General features: G+C 38.1%; 1 protein-coding gene across 1 annotated transcript; it reads right to left on the bottom strand.

The window, feature by feature from the left end:
- Positions 1-968: 968 nt before the first annotated feature.
- On the bottom strand, positions 969-22618 carry RAD51AP1 (RAD51 associated protein 1). The gene is made up of 9 exons (XM_047066087.1): positions 22526-22618; positions 19602-19651; positions 17232-17373; positions 14533-14642; positions 13063-13149; positions 12388-12537; positions 7489-7653; positions 4130-4279; positions 969-1763 (listed from the first exon to the last, which is right to left on the bottom strand). Exons 1-9 carry the CDS (start codon positions 22540-22542, stop codon positions 1630-1632), a joined length of 1005 nt encoding a protein of 334 aa, XP_046922043.1. The 5' UTR covers positions 22543-22618; the 3' UTR covers positions 969-1629.
- Between the last annotated feature and the right edge of the window lie 222 nt (positions 22619-22840).

The raw sequence follows: 22840 nt of genomic DNA, 5'->3' as shown, positions 1-22840 counted from the left end.
GAATCACACAAAATAGGACATTATGGTGGGAAGAGTGAGTGTAGGGGACAGAAAACATTGGAAAGCTAAAAAACAATGAAGAACAGGCAGAGATGTGGGGAGAAAATTATACAAGAATAGTGTCACGTGGGACCAGGAAATAAAATGTGATGAATAGGGCCTATAAGATTAGGTGAGAAAAATGTACACTGCATTTGACAATGAAAGGCCATTAGTGCTGTCTGCAAGGCCAGTTTAAACATAATTTAAAGTCGTTTTCAATACAAACTATTACTCTGAATGACACAAGAGAAAACAGGTTCATCACGCTGGTGCCTCTGGATGACTAATCAGTGACATCAGTACCTCATACATGGCAGGCTCTTAATAAATGTTTCCTGTTGAACTGCACCAGACAGCATGCATCTCAATACGTTGTACCTGAATATATGTTTTCAGAAGTGGATGTCGCAGGGTAGGTTAGGAGGTACATGACAGTGTAAAAAACATATGCAAGAAAAAAAATGTATAATAGCAACAGGCAAATGCTCACTTCAGTCATAATTCTAAATTACTTACTTTCACATTAACATAGATGTTTCTACAAACATGTAAAACTGAACTAGTAATATTATACATGTTTAAATGGTTGACATGATTTGAAGAGCTTTTATTAAAAAGTGATCAGGAGCTGGCTGAAACTCTCACCGGAAAACGTAAAATATCCATAACTACTTTTATTCATAACAAGTTCAGAGCTAAGCTTCCTGAAAAGCTGGATTATCTAATATCATAATAGAGATGACCAGATACTCGACAGCCATCGTCTAAGGTACCGGCTTAACATAAAGTGATGATTTGAAGAAACAGCTCCCTCCAGCCCCCACCCCTTATATTCACAACAAAAAGACTAAATTTTTTTTTTCATAAAGCATTCATTTAATCTAATTAAATATAGACAACCTAATGAAATGTAGACAAATGTAGACAGGTGCAATGGGCTCAAGGAAAGAGCATATCAAAACTTTTTCACTTTTATTAAAGGCTTTGATGAGAACTTCATAAAATGTCATGAAATTCTATTTGCTATACAATAAACATCTACTTCTGAGTAGGCGACATAGGTCATTATAGCAACCATTTTAATGGGTAAATGAATTCTGAATTCTTAGTATTTGACTAAAATATGAAACATTTTTGCAATTAAACTGACAATGTAGCTTAAGTAAGATTTCAGAAATGTCTCCTGGAAAAAGTGGGAATGTTTCCTTTTAAACTCTGAATAGTTACAGTTAAGGTGCCATAAATTAGACAAAGCTAGAAAGGAGCATCCTGTTTCTAGAAAAGAATAGCATGCAACATGGACTTTGTCCATGTCAAACTGACAACCACTAAATGACAATGACTTATTATACACAGGAAAAATAGAACACATTCTCCAGAAGGAAAGATAATTCTGATAAACAAACCCCTTATTGAAATCTTGAATAGCTTCAGAGAACATCATCATGGAATGGGTAGAGGCAATTTATAGGACATTAAAGGATTCCTTTATCTTATGATACCCTCCTTAAATATAAACACAAATCAAATATAAACACACTTGTAAAACTGTGATTCTCTTAATCAAACATGTGTTTACTATCACACTCAGCTACTAGCGGCATTTGGATGCAAAGGTTTAACTCGTGCTAATCTGGACAAACCCAGGCGGAGACTCTGATTTGGAGACTTAACAGACACGCCTGCCAGTGGGCTCCTGATGCTGCTGCTTCCGGACATCGCTGAAAGAAAACATAGCACCTGATGCTGATGATGTTAGAAATCTCCTAACAAAGATCAACTTACAAAACAGAAGATGCAAAAAAAGGTAGGTAGAGATTACTCTGGTATACAAGCTCTATTCAAGCTACAAACAAGATCAAAAGAATGAACAGTATTAAAGATTAGAAAGAATATAGTACTGCCTATTTTCAAACATGCTCCGAAGGCAAGGTAACGACACCAAAACTTTAAGCATGAAAGCTGAAGTTGGTAAGTTGGGAGCAAATAACATTGGTTGCAGAGGCATAGAGAATAAAGAAATGCATGCGGTTATAATTTCTAGTAGTAGAAAAATCTAATGCATTTTTTAAAAATCCCATATTTTTCCAAATACTCCTTGAATCTATTTTTTTCAAATATTAAATAACTGTAAACACGACCAATACTCGTTTTACTTATTTATACTAGTTCTTTCAAGTGACATTGTATAGTATTTGCCTTCTCTGACTGGGGCTGGGGTGGGTGAATGAAATAGATAAGGGGGGGATAAAGGAGATTAAGAGGTACAAACTTCCAGTTATAAAAGAAATGTCCCAGAGATGAAAAGAAAAGCACAGAGAATATAGTCAATAATATTATAATAATGTTGTTTGTTGACAGATGGTGACTACACTTATCATGGTGAGCACTGAGTAATGTATGGAATTGTTGAATCAAGATATGCCTGATATTTCAGAAGATGAAGTAATTAAGAGACATTAAGTAATTATGCAGTCTCAGACTGAAACCCTTTCCTTTTAATGCTTTTTTTTTTTTAATATTTCAAGCTTTTATTTAAATTCTAGTAAGTAACATATAGTGTAATATTAGTTTCAGGAGTAGAATTTAGTGATTCATCACTTACATATAACACCCAGTGCTAATCCCAACAAGTGCCCTCCTTAATGCCCATCACCCATGTAGCCCATCCCCCCACCCACCACCTCCCCTCCAGCAACCCCCAGTTTCTTCTCTATAGTAAGAGTCTCTTATGATTTGCCTTGCTCCGTTTTTTTCCCTTAAATTCCACATATGAGTAAAATCATATGGCATTTGTCTTTCTCTTATTTATTTCATTCTAGCTCCATCCACATCACTGCAAATGACAAGATTTCATTCTTTTTCATGGCTGAGTAATACTCCATTGTGTGTGTGTGAACACCACATCGTCTTTATTCATTCATCAGTCAGTGGACATTTAGGCTCTTTCCATAGCTTGGATATTATTGATATTGCTGCTATAAACTTGGGGTACACGTGCCCCTTTGAATCAGCATTTACCTGAAGGATACAAAAATACTGACTCAGACTGAAATCTGTCTATTAATACCTAGTTATCAGGGAGTGACCACTATGGACCAATCAAGAAATGTCAGTAAGGGGCACCTGGGTGCCTCAGTCAAGTTAAGCATCCCACTCTCGATTTCAGCTCAGATATGATCTCACAGTCATAAGATTGAGCCCCACCTTGGGCTCCAAGCAGAGTGTGAAGCCAGCTTAAGATTCTCTCTTTCCTTCTCCCTCTGCCTCTCCCCCAATCTCTCAAAAAAAAAAAAAAAAAGAAAAGAAAAAAGAAATGTCAGTGAAAAGAAGTAAACCAAACCTGAGTAGATTTGGAGGGACTTAGAAAAGGAAAGGGGACAAAGGGGGAGAGACATATCAGACAGAGGAAACTGTATACAGAGAGGCTCTTAGAGAAGATATATATCGTGTTTAAGGAAGAAAAACTGTATCAGTTTCACTGGACTAGGAAGTGGACACAGGACCAGTTATGAAGCCACAGGTAGCTTGGGCATGAAATGAATGGGGCCTGGACTAGGGTTTTGGTAATGTCAGGAAGGGTGAAAGCCAAAGAATTCTTGAAGGATCAGCAAGGCTTGGCTGTGGAACAAAAGAACACAAAGGGAAGAGAAGTCAAGTCTGCTAGGGCATTTGTGAAATGCTAGAAGTCCCACGTACAGGTCCTGAGGTCAGACTATGATCAATGGATCTTGAGCAAACAGACTTGTTGCCAAAAATAAGTATCAGGAATTTAAAATGTGGACACTCTTTGACACTGTAATTCCACTACTAGAAATTTATCCTAAGAAAATAATCAAGGATGTGCCCACAGATTTCTAAAATAAGGATGTCTGTGCTTCTTGTAACCTTATTTATGACACTGAAAAAACAATAAGCAATCTGGATGCTCAGTATAAGGGAATGATAAATGACAAATAAATGCAGTAACTAAAAACCTTGGTTCTGAAGAATACGTAATAATATGGTATAACATTTGCAACTAGGAAAAAAAGCTGATAGTGATAATTTTCCAAGCCTCTGCCCTTAATCAATAAATATACCATACCTGGTGGGACCCACTTAGGTTTTTTGTTTTCAGCCAAAGGACTGCGTATTTGTAATGGTTTCCTAGTGACCTCCGAAGAACCAGAAACCTTTTTTGGTGAAGGCTGAAGTTCTGATTTCACAGAAGCTGGAGCAGAGTCTCCTGAAGTCACTTTAAAAAACATACATAGAAAAAGGTTGTCATAGAGGAAGAATAAGTCTGGCAGGTAGGTATAAAAATTATAAAGTTACATAATCTCATAAAAATTAAAAAGGCAAGATTATCAATTAGAGAAACTCTAATTATACACAAACATTTATTGAGAGCCTAAGAACAGCCATCTTTAATGAGCATTTATATGCCAGGCAGTGTGGTAAGCATGCCATATATATCACTTTTAACCCTTAGAGCAGCTCTCATACCGATATTCCTAGCCCCACTGCCAGATAAGGAAACAGACAGGCTGAGCAGTCTGCCTGCAGTATGCCAGCTGGTGCGTCCCTGAGCCAGGATTAGGAGCCAGGTCTGGCTCCATAGTCCATACATTATATAATGGCGTCTCATCAGTATATATTGTCAGTGAGACAATATATTAGGCTCTAGGGTTACAAAGAGCTCACAGATCCTGCTGCCAAGGAATTTACGGTTTGGTCACTAGACTCTAGTAGAAAGGGGAAAAAAGTAAAGACGTGTATAATGCAGTGGGGATAAGAGATAAGACAAAGTCTAGAGGTATACACAGGAGGGAACCTACAATCTGTATGCATACCTGCATAGGGGTAAAAGTTACAAGGAAGTTGTTTGAGGATAGTTTGAGCCAAATCAAGGCTGAAGAGGAAAGATGAGTTAGAGGGAAGTTTTCCAGGCAGAGGGAGTAGAGCATGCAAAGCTGGAGAATGCAGCAGGTCCCAGGACCGGCCTCTGGTTCAGTATGGCTGGAGCAGGAAGGTCAAGGAGAGAGACACGGACAGGGTGCACATCACTGATGAAGAGCTGTGTGCACCAGTGAAGGTGTCTGGCTAGTCACAGTCATGTACTGGTTTTTCTTGGGAACACTTGTGTTCTGAACACATCTTTCTGATGGTAGCGTATGGCAAGCAGACCACCCAGAAGGCTCTTCAGGTTATAAAGAGGTAGGAGGTGATAAAGGCCTGAACCCAGGGAGCATGAAGGAAAGAACAGCAGTTGGAGATCTTTTAGGAATTAGATGGGGGGAGGTAGTGATGGAGATGAAGAAATAATCATAACTTGCAAGTTCCTGTCATGGGCACACTGCTGGATGGTATCATTTACCCAGAGATGAACACAAGAATGAGACTAGGTTTTGGTGTCTGGGGTGGGGGGAGAGAGGGATGTGCTGGAAATGAAGGGAGGAGAGGTAGAATATAAATTCACTTCTGAGATAATGCTTGCTGTGATATACCTAAGGATATCTAAAGGTATTTGAAGATGAACATTTTCACTATATACTCTTCTTAATGTTAACCTCTATATTCCCTAGATCAGCACTGTCCAACAGAAGCTTTTTTGCTGTGATGGAAATTCTGTGCTATCCGTGTGATAGCCACTAGCCACATGTTGTTATTAACCACTTGAAATGGGGTTAGCAAAACCTGAATTCACTTTTAAAGTTTATTTAATTTCAATTAAGTCTAATATAGCTGTATACAGCCAGTGGCTATCATATTGGACAGCACAGCTCTCAAAAATTTTCTCTATCAAGGGAAAAATTGTAACATGTGCCCGATGAAAAGACTCTCAATGGTTATTCCATATGTTACTAGTGGGACTAGTAATATATTCCATATTTCCTAATTCTTAACCCCATTATTTGGCAGTTAAATTTTACTACTAAAATTATATTTTAAGCTTCCTTGTGAAACAACTTGCTCCAATCCAGTAGACCTGAAATGGTAAATTCCAATGTGTAAACTAACATTTTATTCTTAATTTTTAGTGTGTCTTGGTGAGGAAGCATAAACAAGCATCCAAAGAAAATATAAAATACATTCATACTGTCAATGACTTTTTCATATCAGTTTGTGGTAGGCAGAAGGATGGACCCTCAAAGATGTCTATATCCTAATTCCCAGGACATGTGTATGTCACCTTCCACAGCAAGGGACTTGGCAGATGTCATGAAGTTAAGGATCTTGAGAGGGGGAGACTATCTTGAATTATCTGGATGGCCCAATGTACTCACAAGTGTCCTTATAAATGAAAGTGAGAACCAGGAGAAAGAGAAAGAGAGAGAATCAGTGATGTGATGTGAGAAAGTCCCTGCCTTTTCTGGCCTTGAAGGTGGAAATGGACCCCTGTGGACCACCAGTCAAAGGGCACAGGCAGACTCTAAATGCCAGAAAAGTCAAGAAAAGGAATTTTCCCCCGGAGCCTCCACAAAGGAACACAGTCCTGCTACTAGCTTGATTGTAGTGCAGTGAGAAGCACTTTGAACTTGTGGCCTCCTCAATTATAAAATTATAAATTTGTGGTTTTAATCCACTACGTTTGTGGTTATTTGTCATGGCAGCAATTGGAAACTAATATACAGTTTTATCTCTAAAACCCACTGCACTTAAAACCTAATTTCTGAAAACCAGATGAATCTGTCAATTTAAAAAGACACTAATTAAAACCTTATTAATTCAGAATACAGTAGAGGGAGGAATATGAATCAGTATTTAGTCCTTATTTCTCAGTAAGTACTCAGCACCACACTAGTTAAGGTGACAGCAGCTCCCAGCACCAATAAATGGAGTCTGAATAATGGAAATCTTAGTTTCAAACAATGAAGACAGAAAAATATGTATCGATAAGTAAAGAAAAATCAAGTTAATGTAAGTTATAGTTTATAATAATCTATTATATATTATGAACTCAAGAAAAACCAAAAAAGCCCTAAAACACATAGCAAAAGGGTTCTCAAATCAAAGACTAAGTCAAGCATGAAAGCAAGAAATTAGAATCATGTAAACTTCCCTGTTAACTGCCTGGAAAAAATGTGGTCCAGTGGCTACAACTTGGGCTCTAAATGGACAAAACTAGGTGCAAATTCTAGCTTCTCATTTAATTAGCTGTAAGAATTCCTACAAATTATTTAACCTGAGCCTCAGTTTTCTCACTATCAAATGCAGGTGATAATAGCTACCTCAGAGGGTGACCATCAGTGCTAGTGGAGGGTAATTCTAGTAAGAGCTGGTAGACAGTAGACAGTGGGCAGAACTCGTCTGCTTTTCTCCCTTCCCCATCCCTCCTTCCATCTACATATCTTAGCTAGAAATGAACACTGGCAAAATGTTACGGAGAACAAAGGCAAAGGTAAGAAAAACACAAATAAACCAAATACGTTTTATAAAGTTAGTGTTTTGGATTAAGCTTACCCAAAGTATTACATTTGGATTTAGGTTTCTTCTCCTTCTTTTCAACTGGGGATTTGACCTTCACTTCTTTCTTTTTAATTTCTTTCACTTTATTTTTTCTCACAGTGAAGTCTTCATCATTATCTTCACTCTCACTAAAATCAGAGTCATCCTCGGACTCTTCACCTAAAACAAGAGGATTGCATATACTTGATCTTTGTTCTAAAAAGTGAGGCTTCCATGTATACCTGAAACTAACACAACATTGCTTGTCAATTTACTTCAATTAAACAAAAAATGGGCTTCTATGGCCTTGAATTTACAGCCTTTGCACTAGAGTCTTGTGCGCCTCCTGCTATGCTATGCCACCGCAGTCACTGAGAGGTCACCTGAGTTTGAATCCTGGCCCCTCGGCTCACACTTTGTGTGACCCTAGGGCGCTCACTTCACTCGGCTTAAGTTTTCTATGTATAAAATGAGGATCACCATAAAACCTACATCATAGGGTTGCTGTGTGGATTCAATGAGTTAATAGAGGCAAAGCCTTTAGAATGACATCTGGCAGACAACAAGCAAAACAGAATTGTTTGCTCTTACTATTATCATTATAGTTCCCATCAGTAATCTTTGCTTCCAATATTTCCAGTTTAATTCAGTGACTTTCGAAAAGAATGATAGGGTACAACGTTACCAACTCTTTCAAAACAATGACCTTGATGGTGATAGTAACATTATACCTTCCCTTAATCACGTAAACTTCAACATTCTAGAATAGAAACCCAATGGGAATCTAGAACAGACTAACCATACCACAACATCTTAACTTATAATCCTACATATGATTTCATTTGGGCACACCTGTTATTTCCCACAAACCCTTCTCTGTACTGCGATGCTACAAGCCAGAGAAGTAATAGATTAAGGAGCTACAGCTGCTCTGGGAATAAGCACAAAGAATAGCTGATAATCAAGCAACGATTCTTCTATTTTGGGTGGGGGAGGGCCAAGGTGGGGGAGGGGGTCAGAAAACCATGTCTTGTAAATAATAAATTCTGAATGCTAAGTGTAAATAAGGATTATCAGTACTATATTCATAAAAACTTTACTTTTTTTTAATTATAAAAGCAGTATATGCTTATTGCAGGAAATGTAGACCACAACAAAAAAGTATTAAGGCAAAAGAAAATCTCCTAATCTCACCACTCAGAGATAACTGTTATGCCCACCACATATAATATCTACCTATCTGTAGGAAATATTTTATATAAAAATAAATATCCATAAAGTTTTTCAAGCATACACAACCTGAAACAGTAACACAGCACTCAGATTCAATATTCATCAATACTTTGCTACATCTGTTTCATCTCTCTCTCTCTCTCTCTCTCTCATCTTCTTCCTTTTCTTCTGGAAGTATGTTAAAATAAGTCTGAGGCATCAGGTCATTACAATTATACATACTTCACACTGCATCTCTAGAATACATGAGCTTTTTTTTAAAAAACACAACAATGTCATTATCATATCTTACAGTATCAACGATAGTTTCTTGGTATAATCTTCAGTCCACATTAACCACTTTTTTTTTAAGCCCCCAATATGGGGCCTTGAACTCATGACCCCAAAATCAAGACTTGACCTGGGACCAAGAGTCAGACGCTTAACTGACTGAGCCACCCAGGTACCATTTAATCACTTTAAAATAGAGCTATTGAAGTAACCAAGTCAGTTGTCCTATAGAACTTCTGACATTCTGCATTTGTTGTCTGCTTTCTTCCTCATGGCGTTTTGCTTATTCTGTGAGCTGGAATTTTCTCAAGGCCCAATTAGAATCAGGCTCACCTTGTTATTTTTTTGTAAGAATGTACTTCATAAGAATGCTCTGTACTTCCTATTATTATATCAGATCAGAAAGCATAGAACGTATGGTTGTCCCACTCTTGGTTGGCACAGTTGCCGCCAGCCTGAATTCTCATCGTGAAGATCCTCGTCAGCTTTCCATTGATGGCCTTTGCCTAAATTAACAATGTCATTATGATCTTCAAATTACTATTTCCTTATTCTGTCTTTCCATACAAATAAAAACTTAAAAACACATGAGAGTAATCAACCCACATATTCACATGACGATTACTGGGTTATATAGAATTAGCCATATAATGCCAGCAGACCACACGAAGGCTGCTATATATAGAACTTTGAAAAATCAAATAATTGGGGCACCTGGGTGGCTCAGTCGGTTAAGTGTCCGACTTCAGCTCAGGTCATGATCTCACGGTCCGGGAGTTCGAACCCCGCGTCGGGCTCTGTGCTGAGGCTCAGAGCCTGTGCTCAGAGCCTGGAGCCTGCTTCGGATTCTGTGTCTTCCTCTCTCTCTGACCCTCCCCCGTTCATGCTCTGTCTCTCTCTGTCTCAAAAATAAAGATTAAAAAAAAAGAAAAAAGAAAAATCAAATAATTATTTCTGGAGTCCCAAAAGGACCTAGGTTCAGGGAGGGCAAGTAGTGGAGTTTCTCCAAAGTTTCAAAATATAGACTCTAGAAGGACAAAACTTCCTATGTATCCCACAGTTCTGGTAGTGCATGTGTTCTTTTCTTGGCCTGAGAGGATAAATGGTAGCAACTGGCTAAACTCTACTTATCAAACTTAATCTAACGGTAAGGTCCAACTGACCATCATCAGTCAACAGAGAAAGCAGTTAAATCATCTGGTGGTGGTAAGTGGAGCTCCCAGAATTCCAAGTCATTAGCATACCAAATTGGTGAAGCTGAAAGGCCCAAAAAATGGGGTTAGGATTCTGTGAATCTTTAGATGTCCGTAAGAAAAGTCTATGTTCTCTCCAATTTTCATTTTTCTTTCCCTGCTGAAGGTCACAAATGATCCTTTCTCTTCTCATCTAACTACCATTCTATTTTGTTTCTATGAATTTGGCTATTTTAGATACCTCTTATAAGTGGAACCACCCAGCATTTGTCTTTTGTGACTGGCTTATTTTGCTTAGCATAAAGTTTTTACGGTTCATCCAAGTTGTAGCGCATGATGGGATTTCCTTCCCTTTGAAGCTGAAATTCTATTGTATGTATAGACCACATGGTGTTTATCCATTAAACTGTTGATGGGCACTTGAGTTGCTCACCCCTTAGCTACTGTGAATAACACTGCTATACATATGGGTGTGCAAATATCTGAGACCCTGCTTTCAATTCTTTTGAATATATACCCAGAAGTGGGATTGCTAGATCACATGATACTTCTATTTTTAATGTTCTGAGGAGCTGCCACCCTGCTTTCCACGGTGGAAATCCCACTAAGAGTGAACAAGGGTTCTAATTTCTCCACATCCTTACCACACTAGTTATTTTCTGTTTTTTTGACATCCTAATGGGTGTAAGATGACACCTCATTGGGATTTTGATTTGTATTTCCCTAATGATACTGATATTGAGCATCTTTTCATATGCTTTTTGGCCATTTGTGTTTTTGGAGATTTTAACAACTTCCTTTCAAATGCATAGAGGCGACTTTAAAGTCACTATCCAAATTATAACCTCGATAAAAACTTACTTTTATAAAATTATTAGAGAGAGAATATATGAGGTTGGAATGCAAATAAGAGAATATTATTCGTTTTAAATTCTATCATACCTCTAGAAACATAACCCATTAATTACATAAACCCAGCAAACAAAGCAAGTGATTTCATTTCCACATAAACATTTTTAACCACTATTAAAGACAAATTAATTTCATTGGCATGTTAAGTAGACTTGCAATTTATAACTTTAAAATTGTTGACTGATTTTTCTGACAAGCATGTGTCAAATAACGATAATGACATTCTGGAAGTGCTAAACTCATATCCCCGAAGAAACAATTAAACTGACAAGGAGTTATTTTCTTATTTTGGGCTTTTTTGTATTAAGTAACCTTAAGTTGGGAAACATTCAGTCCATGCTCTACTATGCTTCTTCAGGGCATTTTCTTTCCGTGGCTCCTACTTTCCGGTGCTCCAGTTACATCAGTGTTTCTCAAAGTAAGATCCCTAGACTATCTGCTTTGGGATGACCCAGGTCATATAAAGGGGCAGGTACTGGTTCAAAAGGCAGACGTCTGGGCTCTACTCTGTCTTCCTCTTCTACATAGCTCTTCTACGATGACACTTGATACATTCTACATTTCGTTACTGTCTGTGTCCCCTCACTCGACTTTAAGCTTCTTAAGGGAGCTCTGTTTTGTTCACTGCTATATTTGTAGTGTCTTCAATATAATGTACATAACAGATACTCAAATATTTATAAAATGTTGATGAACAAATCCATTTGTCAATAGCATGTTAAAATCTATCAAAATACAGCATCCGATTTGGCACAAATTTATGGATTTATTCATTTTAATTTTTAATTAATATATTATGATGCTCTGTCCAGGTCACTATGCTTCCCATTTGTCCTAATTTCTGAATGAATCTGAAAAACAAAGTCACAAATAAAAATATAGGTTTCATATCACTTCATCCCCAAGATATTTCATGGATTTCTAGTATTACAGAAAGAAGTGTACACTTCTTAGAAAGTGCCAGCCTGCCTCCTTAGCCTCTTCTAGAACATTCTCTGCCCCAGGCTTCCTGATCACTTTCTTCTATGTATGCTTATCTATGCCATTGTTGATGCTTTTCTATCAGTCAGGAACGCTATTTTACCCTTTTAGTTTGTGTAAATACTACTTATTTTTCAAGGTACAGCTTAAAGGTCACCTCCACATGAAGCTTTTTCCCCAAATGGCAGAGCTGGATGTAACTGTCCTGTAAGTTCAAGTTTGCATATACCAAACATTTAGCACAGTGCTTTGCATCCACTAATGGTCTTTAAGAACTTTTTACTGAATTTCCATAGGCTTAATTTGGAGGTAGGATATAACTCACCAGTTGCAAAGTCTGGTTCAGAGTCACTAGCACTATCGCCATCACTGCCTTCCAGAAGAATCTTCCTCTGTTGTACCATAGCCTTTGATGCTGCTTTTCTTTTCCCTTGAACACCAGGAAAATCATCTTCCTCAGTAATCTTATCCAAATCTTCAGGAGAGGCATAAAAACCAACAGAAAACTTTTTGTGACAGATAATATTGAAAGAACTGCAAAATAGACTTCTATCACATCCGTTGTTTTTATCTTCCCAGCTTCATTCCTCCGCTGCTTCTAATAGATCACAGAGTCCAATCTGGCACAACCATGATAAACGTCAGTATCCTGACAACAGAGTCCAGTTTAAGGATAAGTGTGAGACCCAACTGAGGAGGCTTTCCCCAAGAAATCTGAAAAGTGGAGCAGGGAAGATACAGCCCCTTTCTTCAGTGGTCAACAGCTATCAACTAGAAGCCACAGGTAGTCATGACCTTCCACCAGGGAAGAAAAGGAAAATTGGTCTGCAGTAAAAGAGAAAAAGACTAAAACACAAAGAAACAAAGGAGAGGAGGTGAAGAGAACCTTGACAAATTTAAATATCTTGGTTCTAGCTACAGTGTCAGGCATTGAAATAGAAGTTAGAAAAATAGCTTGTTAATAGAAAAAATTAGTATTATTATTAATATCAAAGCTTACCTAAATAATCGCTGGCTACACTGCAATTGGAGATATGAGGGGCCTTACTCATTGTTTCACTTCCACGACTGTCACACTTCTCAATGCCTAAAGATAAGGAGGAAGGAAAAAGATACAGATGTACCTTAGTCAATGGGTAGAAATAGGAAAACTGGTGTTCAAATGTAAAAGCATTCGGATACAGATGAATGATCCAAGCTCAAGCTAGTATGACTTACCTTGGAAAGGTCAGCATACGGTTTAGGAGTTGGGCTCTGAAATCAAACACACTTAGACTTAAGTTGAAATTCAGGCTCTACCCCTCCAACTGGCTACACGAGTATGGGAATATGGCTTATCCTAAGACTTAATGTCCTCATCTATATTGTGGAGAGAAAAAATAGAGCGTGGACTAATTAGGTGTATTGTGGGGGATCAAAGTGGGTCACATGTAGAAATTGCTCACTGTAGTGCCCAGCACATAGGAAACAGTCAATAAATACTAACTATCATTTCTGTGTAATAGATACATGCTTTTACTAACAAAGACTTTTCAATCATTATAATAATGTTAAAATGATCTAAAGTATTTCAAGAGGACTTTGAGTCATGGTAACTGTACTATTAAATCCCAGTGCTATAAAGTATATTAATCTATGAGAAGTGGTACTTCCAAGGAAATCCTGCTATATATTCTACCAGCTCTTACAGGAGAGAGATGAGTTCCATTTTCTCAGTTTTGGATATAAGATAATTCTCTTTGTTTCTTTGATTTCCTGATTAGTAAATGGCTCCCTAATCAATCAACAGTGTTTTATTTACTGTCAAATAGGAGGCAATAATGACTGAAACATCTATACCCCTAAATGAGCTAATGAGTTAAAAATATCCTCCAACATAAAAGAAGCTAAGTCAAAACAATTTCATCCAAAAAGCATGCTAACAGTTTGAATGTCTTTTCCAAGAATAATGATTTCTGCCTCTCCAGAGTATCAATATTGCCATCTGCTACACAGTTGCTAGAAAAATCGAAGGAGGAAAACCCAGAGAAATCCAGAAGTCCTACATCTTGTAAGTCCACTGAGCCTGCTAACCAAACTAGTACCTTCAGCCTTCGTAAATAATAAAAATTACCCTCACTAGATCATGTTTAACTAATTTGAATTTTGAGAGAAAAGAGATGGGTTATTAGGACTGTATAGACCAATTCATTTGCTTAAGAAATTAAATTTCCACTGTAAACAAAAGTGACTTGCATCCAAGCTCATAGTCCATGACTTAGTCCAGAGTTGGCATCAGGTGTTAAGCAGAGAGATGTGAGTGCATGAATGACATTCATGCAGAATAAAGCACGGAATCTAATTATGCCAGTTGCTCCATTTGCTATCCAAAGTATTAAACTCTTATTGTTTCCTCTATGAAGGCTCATCCGGAGACACAATTACAAAAGCAATGGGGTTACAAAAAGAAATATATAGAAAGTAAAGTTACTTTTATCTTGGGCCTCTTCCGCATCAGTGGTGACTGTTGGAAGTTCCTTTACTGATAAAGCAAGTGCGACTTCTAAGTCTCGCTGGTAGAGCTTGTCATCTAAAGCTATCCTAAAGGGAGGCAAAAAAATAAAAATGAGTTTTTAAAAATATCAATCTCAACCAAACAGCAAAATCTGAGATTTTTCTGAATCACTATTTAAGAGCTGCTAACCTCACAAAAATGTTTTCTAAACAGTAATCGTGATCATAACTGACTTTAATGGTTAAGACTGCTAATGTGAAGTAATGTCATGTTACAGATGCATACGAGATTGAAAAAGCAGCAGTCTGTGCTGTTGTACGTATTGCCTCCTTTCAGGGTAATGTCAGTCCTTGTTACCAATGCCAAGCGCCTGCTCAACCTAGAATAAAGACTTTCCTCAAAAATCCACTTAGAAATCTTCCTTGACCTCACTCACACCTCCTTAGACAGGTATTATAGCTCTTTTATTAAACTGTTCCTCCCAATCTAGACTTTAACAGATATGTCACCAAGTACTTACTGTGTATGAGGCACTGCACTAAATAGAATACTAAAAGTACCCTGAAGGAGTCCGCAATTAATGAGGAGGGTAGGGAAATAAGACGTACCGATAATTTTCCTATATGAGCAAATTATTATGTCTCCTATTAAAGGTGGTCAGAGTGTTAGGGTGTGTAAGAAAAGAAACCAAAGACAGATTTAAGAAAAAAGTTATATAAAGGACGAAATACTGAGATGCACCTTGAAGGATTTATTTTTTAAAAATAAGTTTTATTGAGATATAATTCACACAGCATTAAACTCACCCTTTTAAAGTGTACAATTCAGCAGTCTTTAAGTATATTCAGAGTTGAGAAACCATCACCACTACTTACTTTCAGAATATTTTCATCACCCCCAAAGAGACCCTATATCCATTAGCAGTCACTCCCTGCTTACCCGCCCCTAGCACCTGGCAACACTAATCTACTTCCTGTTTCTATGGACTCACCTATTTTAGACATCTCAAGTCAATGGAATCATACATGTGGACTTTTATGTCTGGCTTCTTTTGCTCAGCATGTTTTCAAGGTTCATCCATGTTGTAGCATGTATTAGTACTTCTTTTTACTGCTGAATGATATTCCAGTGTATAGACAGACCACATTTTATTTATCCACTCACGAGTTGGACAGACATTTGGACTGCTACCATTTTCTGGCTATTGTGAATAATGCTGTGAAGCTTTGTGTCCAAGTTTTTGTGTGGGTGTATGTTTTCATTTCTCTTGAGTACATACCTAGGCAGGGTCATAAAATAACCCCATGTTCAACATTTTGAGGAACTGCTACTCTGCTTTCCAATGTGGCTGTACCATTTTACATTCCCAGCAACAATGTACGAGAATTCCAGTTTCTCCACATCCTCATTAACATTGGTTATTGTCTGTCTTTTTGTTTATGGCCATCCCAAAGGGTGTGAAGTATTATCTCACCGTGGTTTTGATTTGCATTTCCCTGATGGCTAAGGATGCTGAGCATCTTTTATGTGCTTATTATTAAGTTGGAGATGTTCTTTGGAGAAATGTCTACTCAAATCCTTTGCCCATTTTGTAAATTGAGTTATTAATCTATTTACTGTTGAATTGTAAGACTTCTTTATATGTTCTGAATACAAATCCTTCATCAATTATATGATTTGCAAATATTCTCTCTCATTTGTAGGTGTTTTTTTTTTTTTTTTTCCACCGTACTTAAACCTAGCACAAGAATCTCAAAACCAAAAACAAAAAAAGAGAAAAAAGTAAAGAGCAGGACATGGGGTAACTTTCTCTGTGTTAATGAGCTTTTCTCCAGCTTGCAGCAGCGAACCACACCATCCCCCGTGTTCCATTTGTTAATAGTCCCCTTCTGCCAATCTCCTCTCCATACTTCAGGTTTGGGGCCTCTCAGGACTTCCTTCCCTCATTCTCTCTTCTCTCTTGGAACTAGTGGAAATCCAGAATTCGTCTAGAAACTATAGGACCTTTTCAGTGCTGGACCAGTCTAAACAATATAAAGAAAAAATATCTTTTATCTGCAGAAAAATACATGGTTTCAATTTTTATAAAACTATCTTTACAGATTGTAATTTTAAACAAAGTAGTCTTGTAAGACTTGAAGACTTTAGAGACAGATATACAGTCCTATAAAGTAAGCTGTACCTCCTAAACTTTGTAATTGTCTTTAATGATTGTCTTAATACTTAAATGAATATTTCCTAACATGTTTGTGAATTTCTTTTTTAAGGCAGAAAGTCAGAAGGGGATTAATGGTACATCCCTGTCCTCCTACATGCACTAAAAAAAATAATACCTACGACTGGGCTCAAGTTCTAATTTAAATGAAGAGTTCAAGGGACGCCCAGGGGGCTCAGTCGGTTAAGTGTCTGACATTGGCTCAGGTCACGATCTCGTGGCTGGTGGGTTTGAGCCCCATGTCGGGCTCTGTGCTGGCAGCTCAGAGCCTGAAGCCTGCTTCACATTCTGTGTCTCACTCTCTCTCTGCTCCTCCTCCGCTCATGCTTTGTCTCTCTCTCTCTCTCTCTCAAATAAATAAATAAATAAGCATTAAAAAAAATTAAACCAAGAGTTCAAATCTGTCCCTCTTTTAAGTTAACACATCGAATGTATATTTACTGTATGTCTTACCTCTCACCTTTTTTTAGGGGTTTTCTCTTGCAATGGGATATCTTCTTTCTGGAGATTCTTCAGTTTAGGTTTCCTTGTTTCTAGTTTTAACTCCTTTGGTGTTGTTCTGGGTTTTTTATTTAAAGGTGCAGTTGCAGAAATAAAGTCATCTATTCGTGTGTGAATCAAAAATAAAAGAATATATAAAAAATAAATTAATTAAACAAAATAAAATATGAAACTGCTTTTCCTAAGAAATAAAAACATTTTCTTAGCAGCTGAAATTCACTACAGTGTGTGTTCAAGGTTTAAACGTTAAGAAAGTTGTTTAATTGCCATCATTTAAAAAATGTTGGCGTATTATTTGTCTTTATTCTCACTCATGCTTTTCAACTTTGTTTTAGTGGCCTTTGTTTATTAAAATACAAGTCTATCAAAAGCCAATTCACTACAAAATGTGATCTAGTTCCATTGACACTCAACATAAACCTGCTGTGGTAGTTTTTTTTTTTTAATTTTTTTTTATGTTTATTTATTTCTGAGACAGAGACAGCATGACTGGGGGAGGGGCAGAGAGAGAGGGAGACACAGAATCAGAAGCAGGCTCCGGGCTCTGAGCTGTCAGCACACAGCCCAACGCAGGGCTTGAACTCACGAGCTGTGAGATCATGACCTGAGCGGAAGTCAGATACTCAACCGACAGAGCCACCCAGGCGCCCCCTTGCTGCGATAGTTTTTACACACATGTGCAGCACGTGGATGAATACCCTCAGGGTACACGTAGTCTTGATTACAGCGTTAGCATTTATTAATACATGTTGTCTCTGCCAAGTTTCCCCATGTTGGAATATGTTAACTTGTGACTTACCCCCACGTCCACCCCATAATGTCTAGAACACTACTGTCAATTTATAAATATTTGGTGACATACTGATAACAGTAATAAAAAGCTACAGGTCAGAGTCTACACTATTTTTTCCCAAGTCTTAGAAACATTTACAGTTGAGCCCAATGCAAAAAACAGGTTCCTTCAAACCTCTGGATAACTGAACATTTGACTCACAGAAAGCTCTGAGAAATACAAAACCTATTTCGAAATATGATGTAATCTAACTAAATGTTTCTCACACTTTTTGACCAAAGTTTCCTTAACAGCAGAGACAAAGAAATATATAACCCAATAGACTATAGCCTATGCCCAACCTTTCTTCAAGGTCTTGTTTTTGTTTCTTTTTTCCTTTCCAAGTTTTTATTTAAATTCCTGTTAACACACAGTGTAATATTAATTTATTAGTTTCAGGTGTACAATTTAGTGACTCTACACTTACATACAACACACAGTACTCATCACAAGTGGTACCCTCCTTAATTCCCACCACTTATTTAACTTACCCCCCCTCCACTTCCTTCTATAATCATCAGTTCTCTATAGTTAAGACTCAGTTTCTTGGTTTGCCTCTCTTCCCCCACCCCATGTTCGTTTTGCTTCTTAAATTTCACCTGTGAGTGAAATCATATGGTCTCTGTCTTTCTCTGACTGACTTATTTCACTTATCCTCTAGCTCCATCCACATTGTTGCCAATGGTAAGATTTCACTCTTTTTTATGGCTGAGTAATACACGATCTAGCAATTGCACTACTAGGTATTTACCCAAAGGATACAATAATACTAATTGGAAGGGACACATGCACCCCAATTTTTATAACAACATTATTTACAATAGCCAAACTATGGAAAGCACCAAATGTCTATCGACGGATGACTGGATAAAGAAGTGGTATAGAAGGTTGGGGTGCCTGGGTGGCACAGTTGGTTGCGCGTCCGACTTCGGCTCAGGTCATGATCTCACAGTTCATGAGTTTGAGCCCCGCGTCAGGCTCTGTGGTGACAGCTCAGAGCCTGCAGCCTGCTTCAGATTCTGTGTCTCCCCCCTCTCTGACCCTCCCCGCTCACACTCTCTCTCTCTCTCTCTCTCACTCAAAAATAAATAAACATTAAAAAGAAAAAAATAGTGGTATAGAAGGTCTCATTTTATTGTACAGTTAATGAGGATTTCACATTATATTCTGTAACACATTTGTGTTTCAAAAGACAATGTGTTCCTTCTTAGGGAAAGAGATAGGAGGAGACAAACCACACTATGAGAAACATGGACCTAGAGTAGTTTAGATCTAAAGAGCCATTTCACTAGGTCCTGTTCATTTATCACTTACCTACATAATTCTTGTCAGTTTAATTATCAGTAGAATTATCCCAAATGCTTAGAAAATTACTTTTGCAGCCCTAGCTCATATACAATTGGGTAATATGTTCAATATTAGAGTTCTATATGTCATATGAATTCTGAGAAAATAAATTTCCAAGTTTTTAAAGCAAAAATATGAATCTCTACTTACCATCACTGTCAGAGTCCTCAAACTGTGAGTAATTGACCGATTTCTTATGCCTATGAGCAAGACAATTTTTTAATTACACAAATGCCAATTTCCCACCTCTAATCCTTAAGACCATTGACAGTCTGAGTAAATGAAAATGTGTTTCGATTCTCTTAAGAGTACTTAAACTTGACAGGGCACCTGGGTGGCTCAGTCAGTTGAGCAACCGACTTTGGGTCTGGTCATGATCTCATGGTTCATGAGTTCAAGCCCCGCATCGGGGTCTGTGCTGACAGCTCAGAACCTGGAGCCTGCTTCTGATTCTTTGTCTCCCTCATTCTCTGCCCCTCCCCAACTCATCATGCTCTTTGTCTCTCTTTCTCAAAAATAAACATTAAAAAAATTTTTTTTAAAAAGAAGTTGGATTTTACAGTAGGGACTTAGCATTAGCTAAAATAGTTATAACTATACTTGATATACCTGATAAGGAAAAAAAATAATTCAGATAACCCTCAAAGTAAAAATAATATCATTAGCACAATTTATATACCGTTTAATTGCTGTGGGGCATTTATAAGTTCCTGTTGTATTTATTCTTTTGTTTTATATATGCATTGTCTTCTTACTAGATTATAAACTTGACACTTAAAGATATTTTCTCTCTCTTTTTAATCTCCCCACAATACTAAATAATGTTCTTTATGCAATGGACGTTGAAACAATGGTGACTTTGTACCTACCACCTCAAATGAATCTTCATACTACTTTAGAAAACCATTAGAAGAAAGTGATATTCAAAGTGAAAAAAAAATAAATTCACTTTCTTCCTTCTTCCTCTAAGCACTAAATGAAATGGCCTTGTAGTTTTCTTTTCTACCTTCCACCAAACACCCAAGTGTGAATAACCTAGTAGGTCAGTTGTTCTTTCAAGGAAAATGGGTATTCTACGAAAAAGAGCTCAGGTCAGCTCCCAACTCAAACAATCTCACAAGTGCTTTGCCTGAAGACAACCACCATAGAAGTACTTTATGTATGTATTTCATTTCCTCATGTAGAATATTAAAATGAAGAATACTCTTGTTATTCTCCTACTCTTTGGAGTTAACGAATTTTAAAAGCTGAATAAAATATGAAAGCCTCTTTAGAAATTCTGAAACTGAATCATAGTAAAAATAAAAACTCTTCAAAAAAGAATATGCTCAGTAATTGAGCTACAGTGAGGATGACAATTTTTACTGCTTCATCAAGCACATTCTTAAGTGAAACTGGTATTTTTTTTTTGTACCCTGAATGTGCAGCAGGAAAGAATACAATGACACTTGTGCAATATGGTGCCACTGCCTTGATTCATGCTAAGGTGTCAGCAGTTACACCACCATTGCAGTGCAGATGATAAAACAATGAAAAAAGTGAGCAATGTCTTAGGATTATTGTGAAAATAGTTTTGACCTCATGGACCTCCTCAGAGGGCCTCAGGGAACCCTGGGGGTCTTCAGACCATACTTTGACAACTGCTGTTCCAGACAAAGGGATTATGTCCTCGCTACTTGGGTGGACATACTGAAAATCCATTTCAGACTTCATATGTTCAAAATGTAACTCCTGATCCCCCACACCTCCTGAACCTGTTCCCTTTCCTAGTCTTCCTCATCTTGGTTAGTACAAACACCGACCATTCAGTAGCTCAGACCAAAAACACTGTGAAATCATCCTTTTTTCCCCTTAACCTCCACATTTATTCCATCAGCAAGTTCTGTCAGCAGTATCTCCAAAATATACCCCAAATCCATCTATCCCATTCCATGTCCAATGATAACATCCTACTCCAAACCACTATTTAATGATGCAGTGGTTTCCTTGTTGCCATTCTGGTCACCTTATCTCCCATTCTTTCTCCACCAGCAGCCAGTGAACTTTATAAAACCAAAATTAGATTTTCCTGCCCTATCTAAAACTCTCTGTTGACTTCCCATTGTTCGTAGAATATAATCCAAACTCCTTTTTAAAGCCTGTAAGGTCCTACCTACTCTGGCCTCTGCCTATTTCTCTGCCTTAATCCCCTACAATTCTCCCCACTGCTTGTTAATGCTACAGCTTTAGAGGCCTTCTTTCTCTTCCTCAAAGTCAAGCTCAGGGCCTTGGCTTTTGTCCCCTCTACATGGATTGCCCCTGATTTTCGCTGGCTAGCTCTTTCTCATCACTCATGTCTCAGATCATGGATTATCTCCGCAAAGAGGCACATCCTAACTACAGTACTTACAGAAAGACTTTCCTCCTTCTCACTATCACTTTGCGGTATTTGTGGCCCCCTACCCTCACCCCTGTAACCTCCCACACCTAGTGGGATATATTAATCCTTATTACAATAACTTTCTAAATGAATGGCTGACTGTAGGCCTCCATAGCACTCCACTGTGGTTAAGTAGAGCAATAGTTTCAAATAGCATAATGGAAAACACAGAGGCTCTGGAACCAGTACGATTTAGGTTTGAGCGTTATCCTGCCACTCACTAGCTGTGTGACTCCGTTAACTTGGCCTTTATGCCTGGGAGTTTAAATCGATAAAACAGGAATATCTAGACTGCTATATCAAAGAACTATAGTGATAAAATAACTAAGTAACACGTGAGTAGGAGATGGTTGAAATGTAAAGCGCTGTTCGAATGCTAACAGACCAAAGGCTTATTTAAATGGCTGGGTGGGGGGCAGTAAAAGAATCGGCAATTGCTGCAAAGGAAGGCATAGAAGGATAAAGGTAGGATGCTAGGATACTGCTGTGGAATGGGCGGCTCTCAGTGGAGGCTGGAGAGCTCCACAGAAACCGTCCATCCCACCTTCGCTACCCACCGTCCTATTCGGCCCTTTCCCGTCAATCGTGTGCAGGCCAAGTTGCCTACGGCGTCTTCCTGCTTCTTCCCATCCCGCAGATGTCATGAACTACCCACCTCACAGGCCGCACCATGGCCCCCTCCAAGGCTGAAAGTTTGCAGCTTTCAAATTCTTGTTGGCAGCAGTGGCTGTTTCAATTCCCGCCCAAAACCAGACACTAGAGCTCTCCGCCCCCTGCCACCAGCCCTCCAATGATTACCAGCCATCCTTGCTGCGGCGCATGCGCACTGAGAAGAACTGCTGGCTCTCGCAGTTCCCAAGATATTGCCCTTCCGCATCCGGTCTACCAAAGCGGAGCACAAGCTTTGCCAATGCACTTTCGTCACGACAGTGGATTTTTTTTTTTTTTTTTTTTGAGCCTTCTCTGAAAT

Source organism: Lynx rufus, unplaced genomic scaffold (genome assembly GCF_022079265.1).
Source record: "Lynx rufus isolate CCGP_SWC_20201006 ecotype Redwood Valley unplaced genomic scaffold, mLynRuf1.p SCAF_7, whole genome shotgun sequence".
Classification (NCBI taxonomy): Eukaryota; Metazoa; Chordata; class Mammalia; order Carnivora; family Felidae; genus Lynx; species Lynx rufus.
The sequence above is the reverse complement of the archived record's forward strand: the minus strand, read 5'-3'. Positions and strand labels throughout refer to the sequence as shown.

Coding starts and splice junctions, on each gene's coding strand:
- RAD51AP1 (XM_047066087.1), bottom strand. Junction 12,538..13,062: donor TGTAGCCAGCGATTATTTAG/GTAAGCTTTGAT, acceptor CCTCTCCTGAAG/ATTTGGATAAGATTACTGAG. Junction 4,280..7,488: donor ATCCAAATGTAATACTTTGG/GTAAGCTTAATC, acceptor TGTTTTTTAAAG/TGACTTCAGGAGACTCTGCT.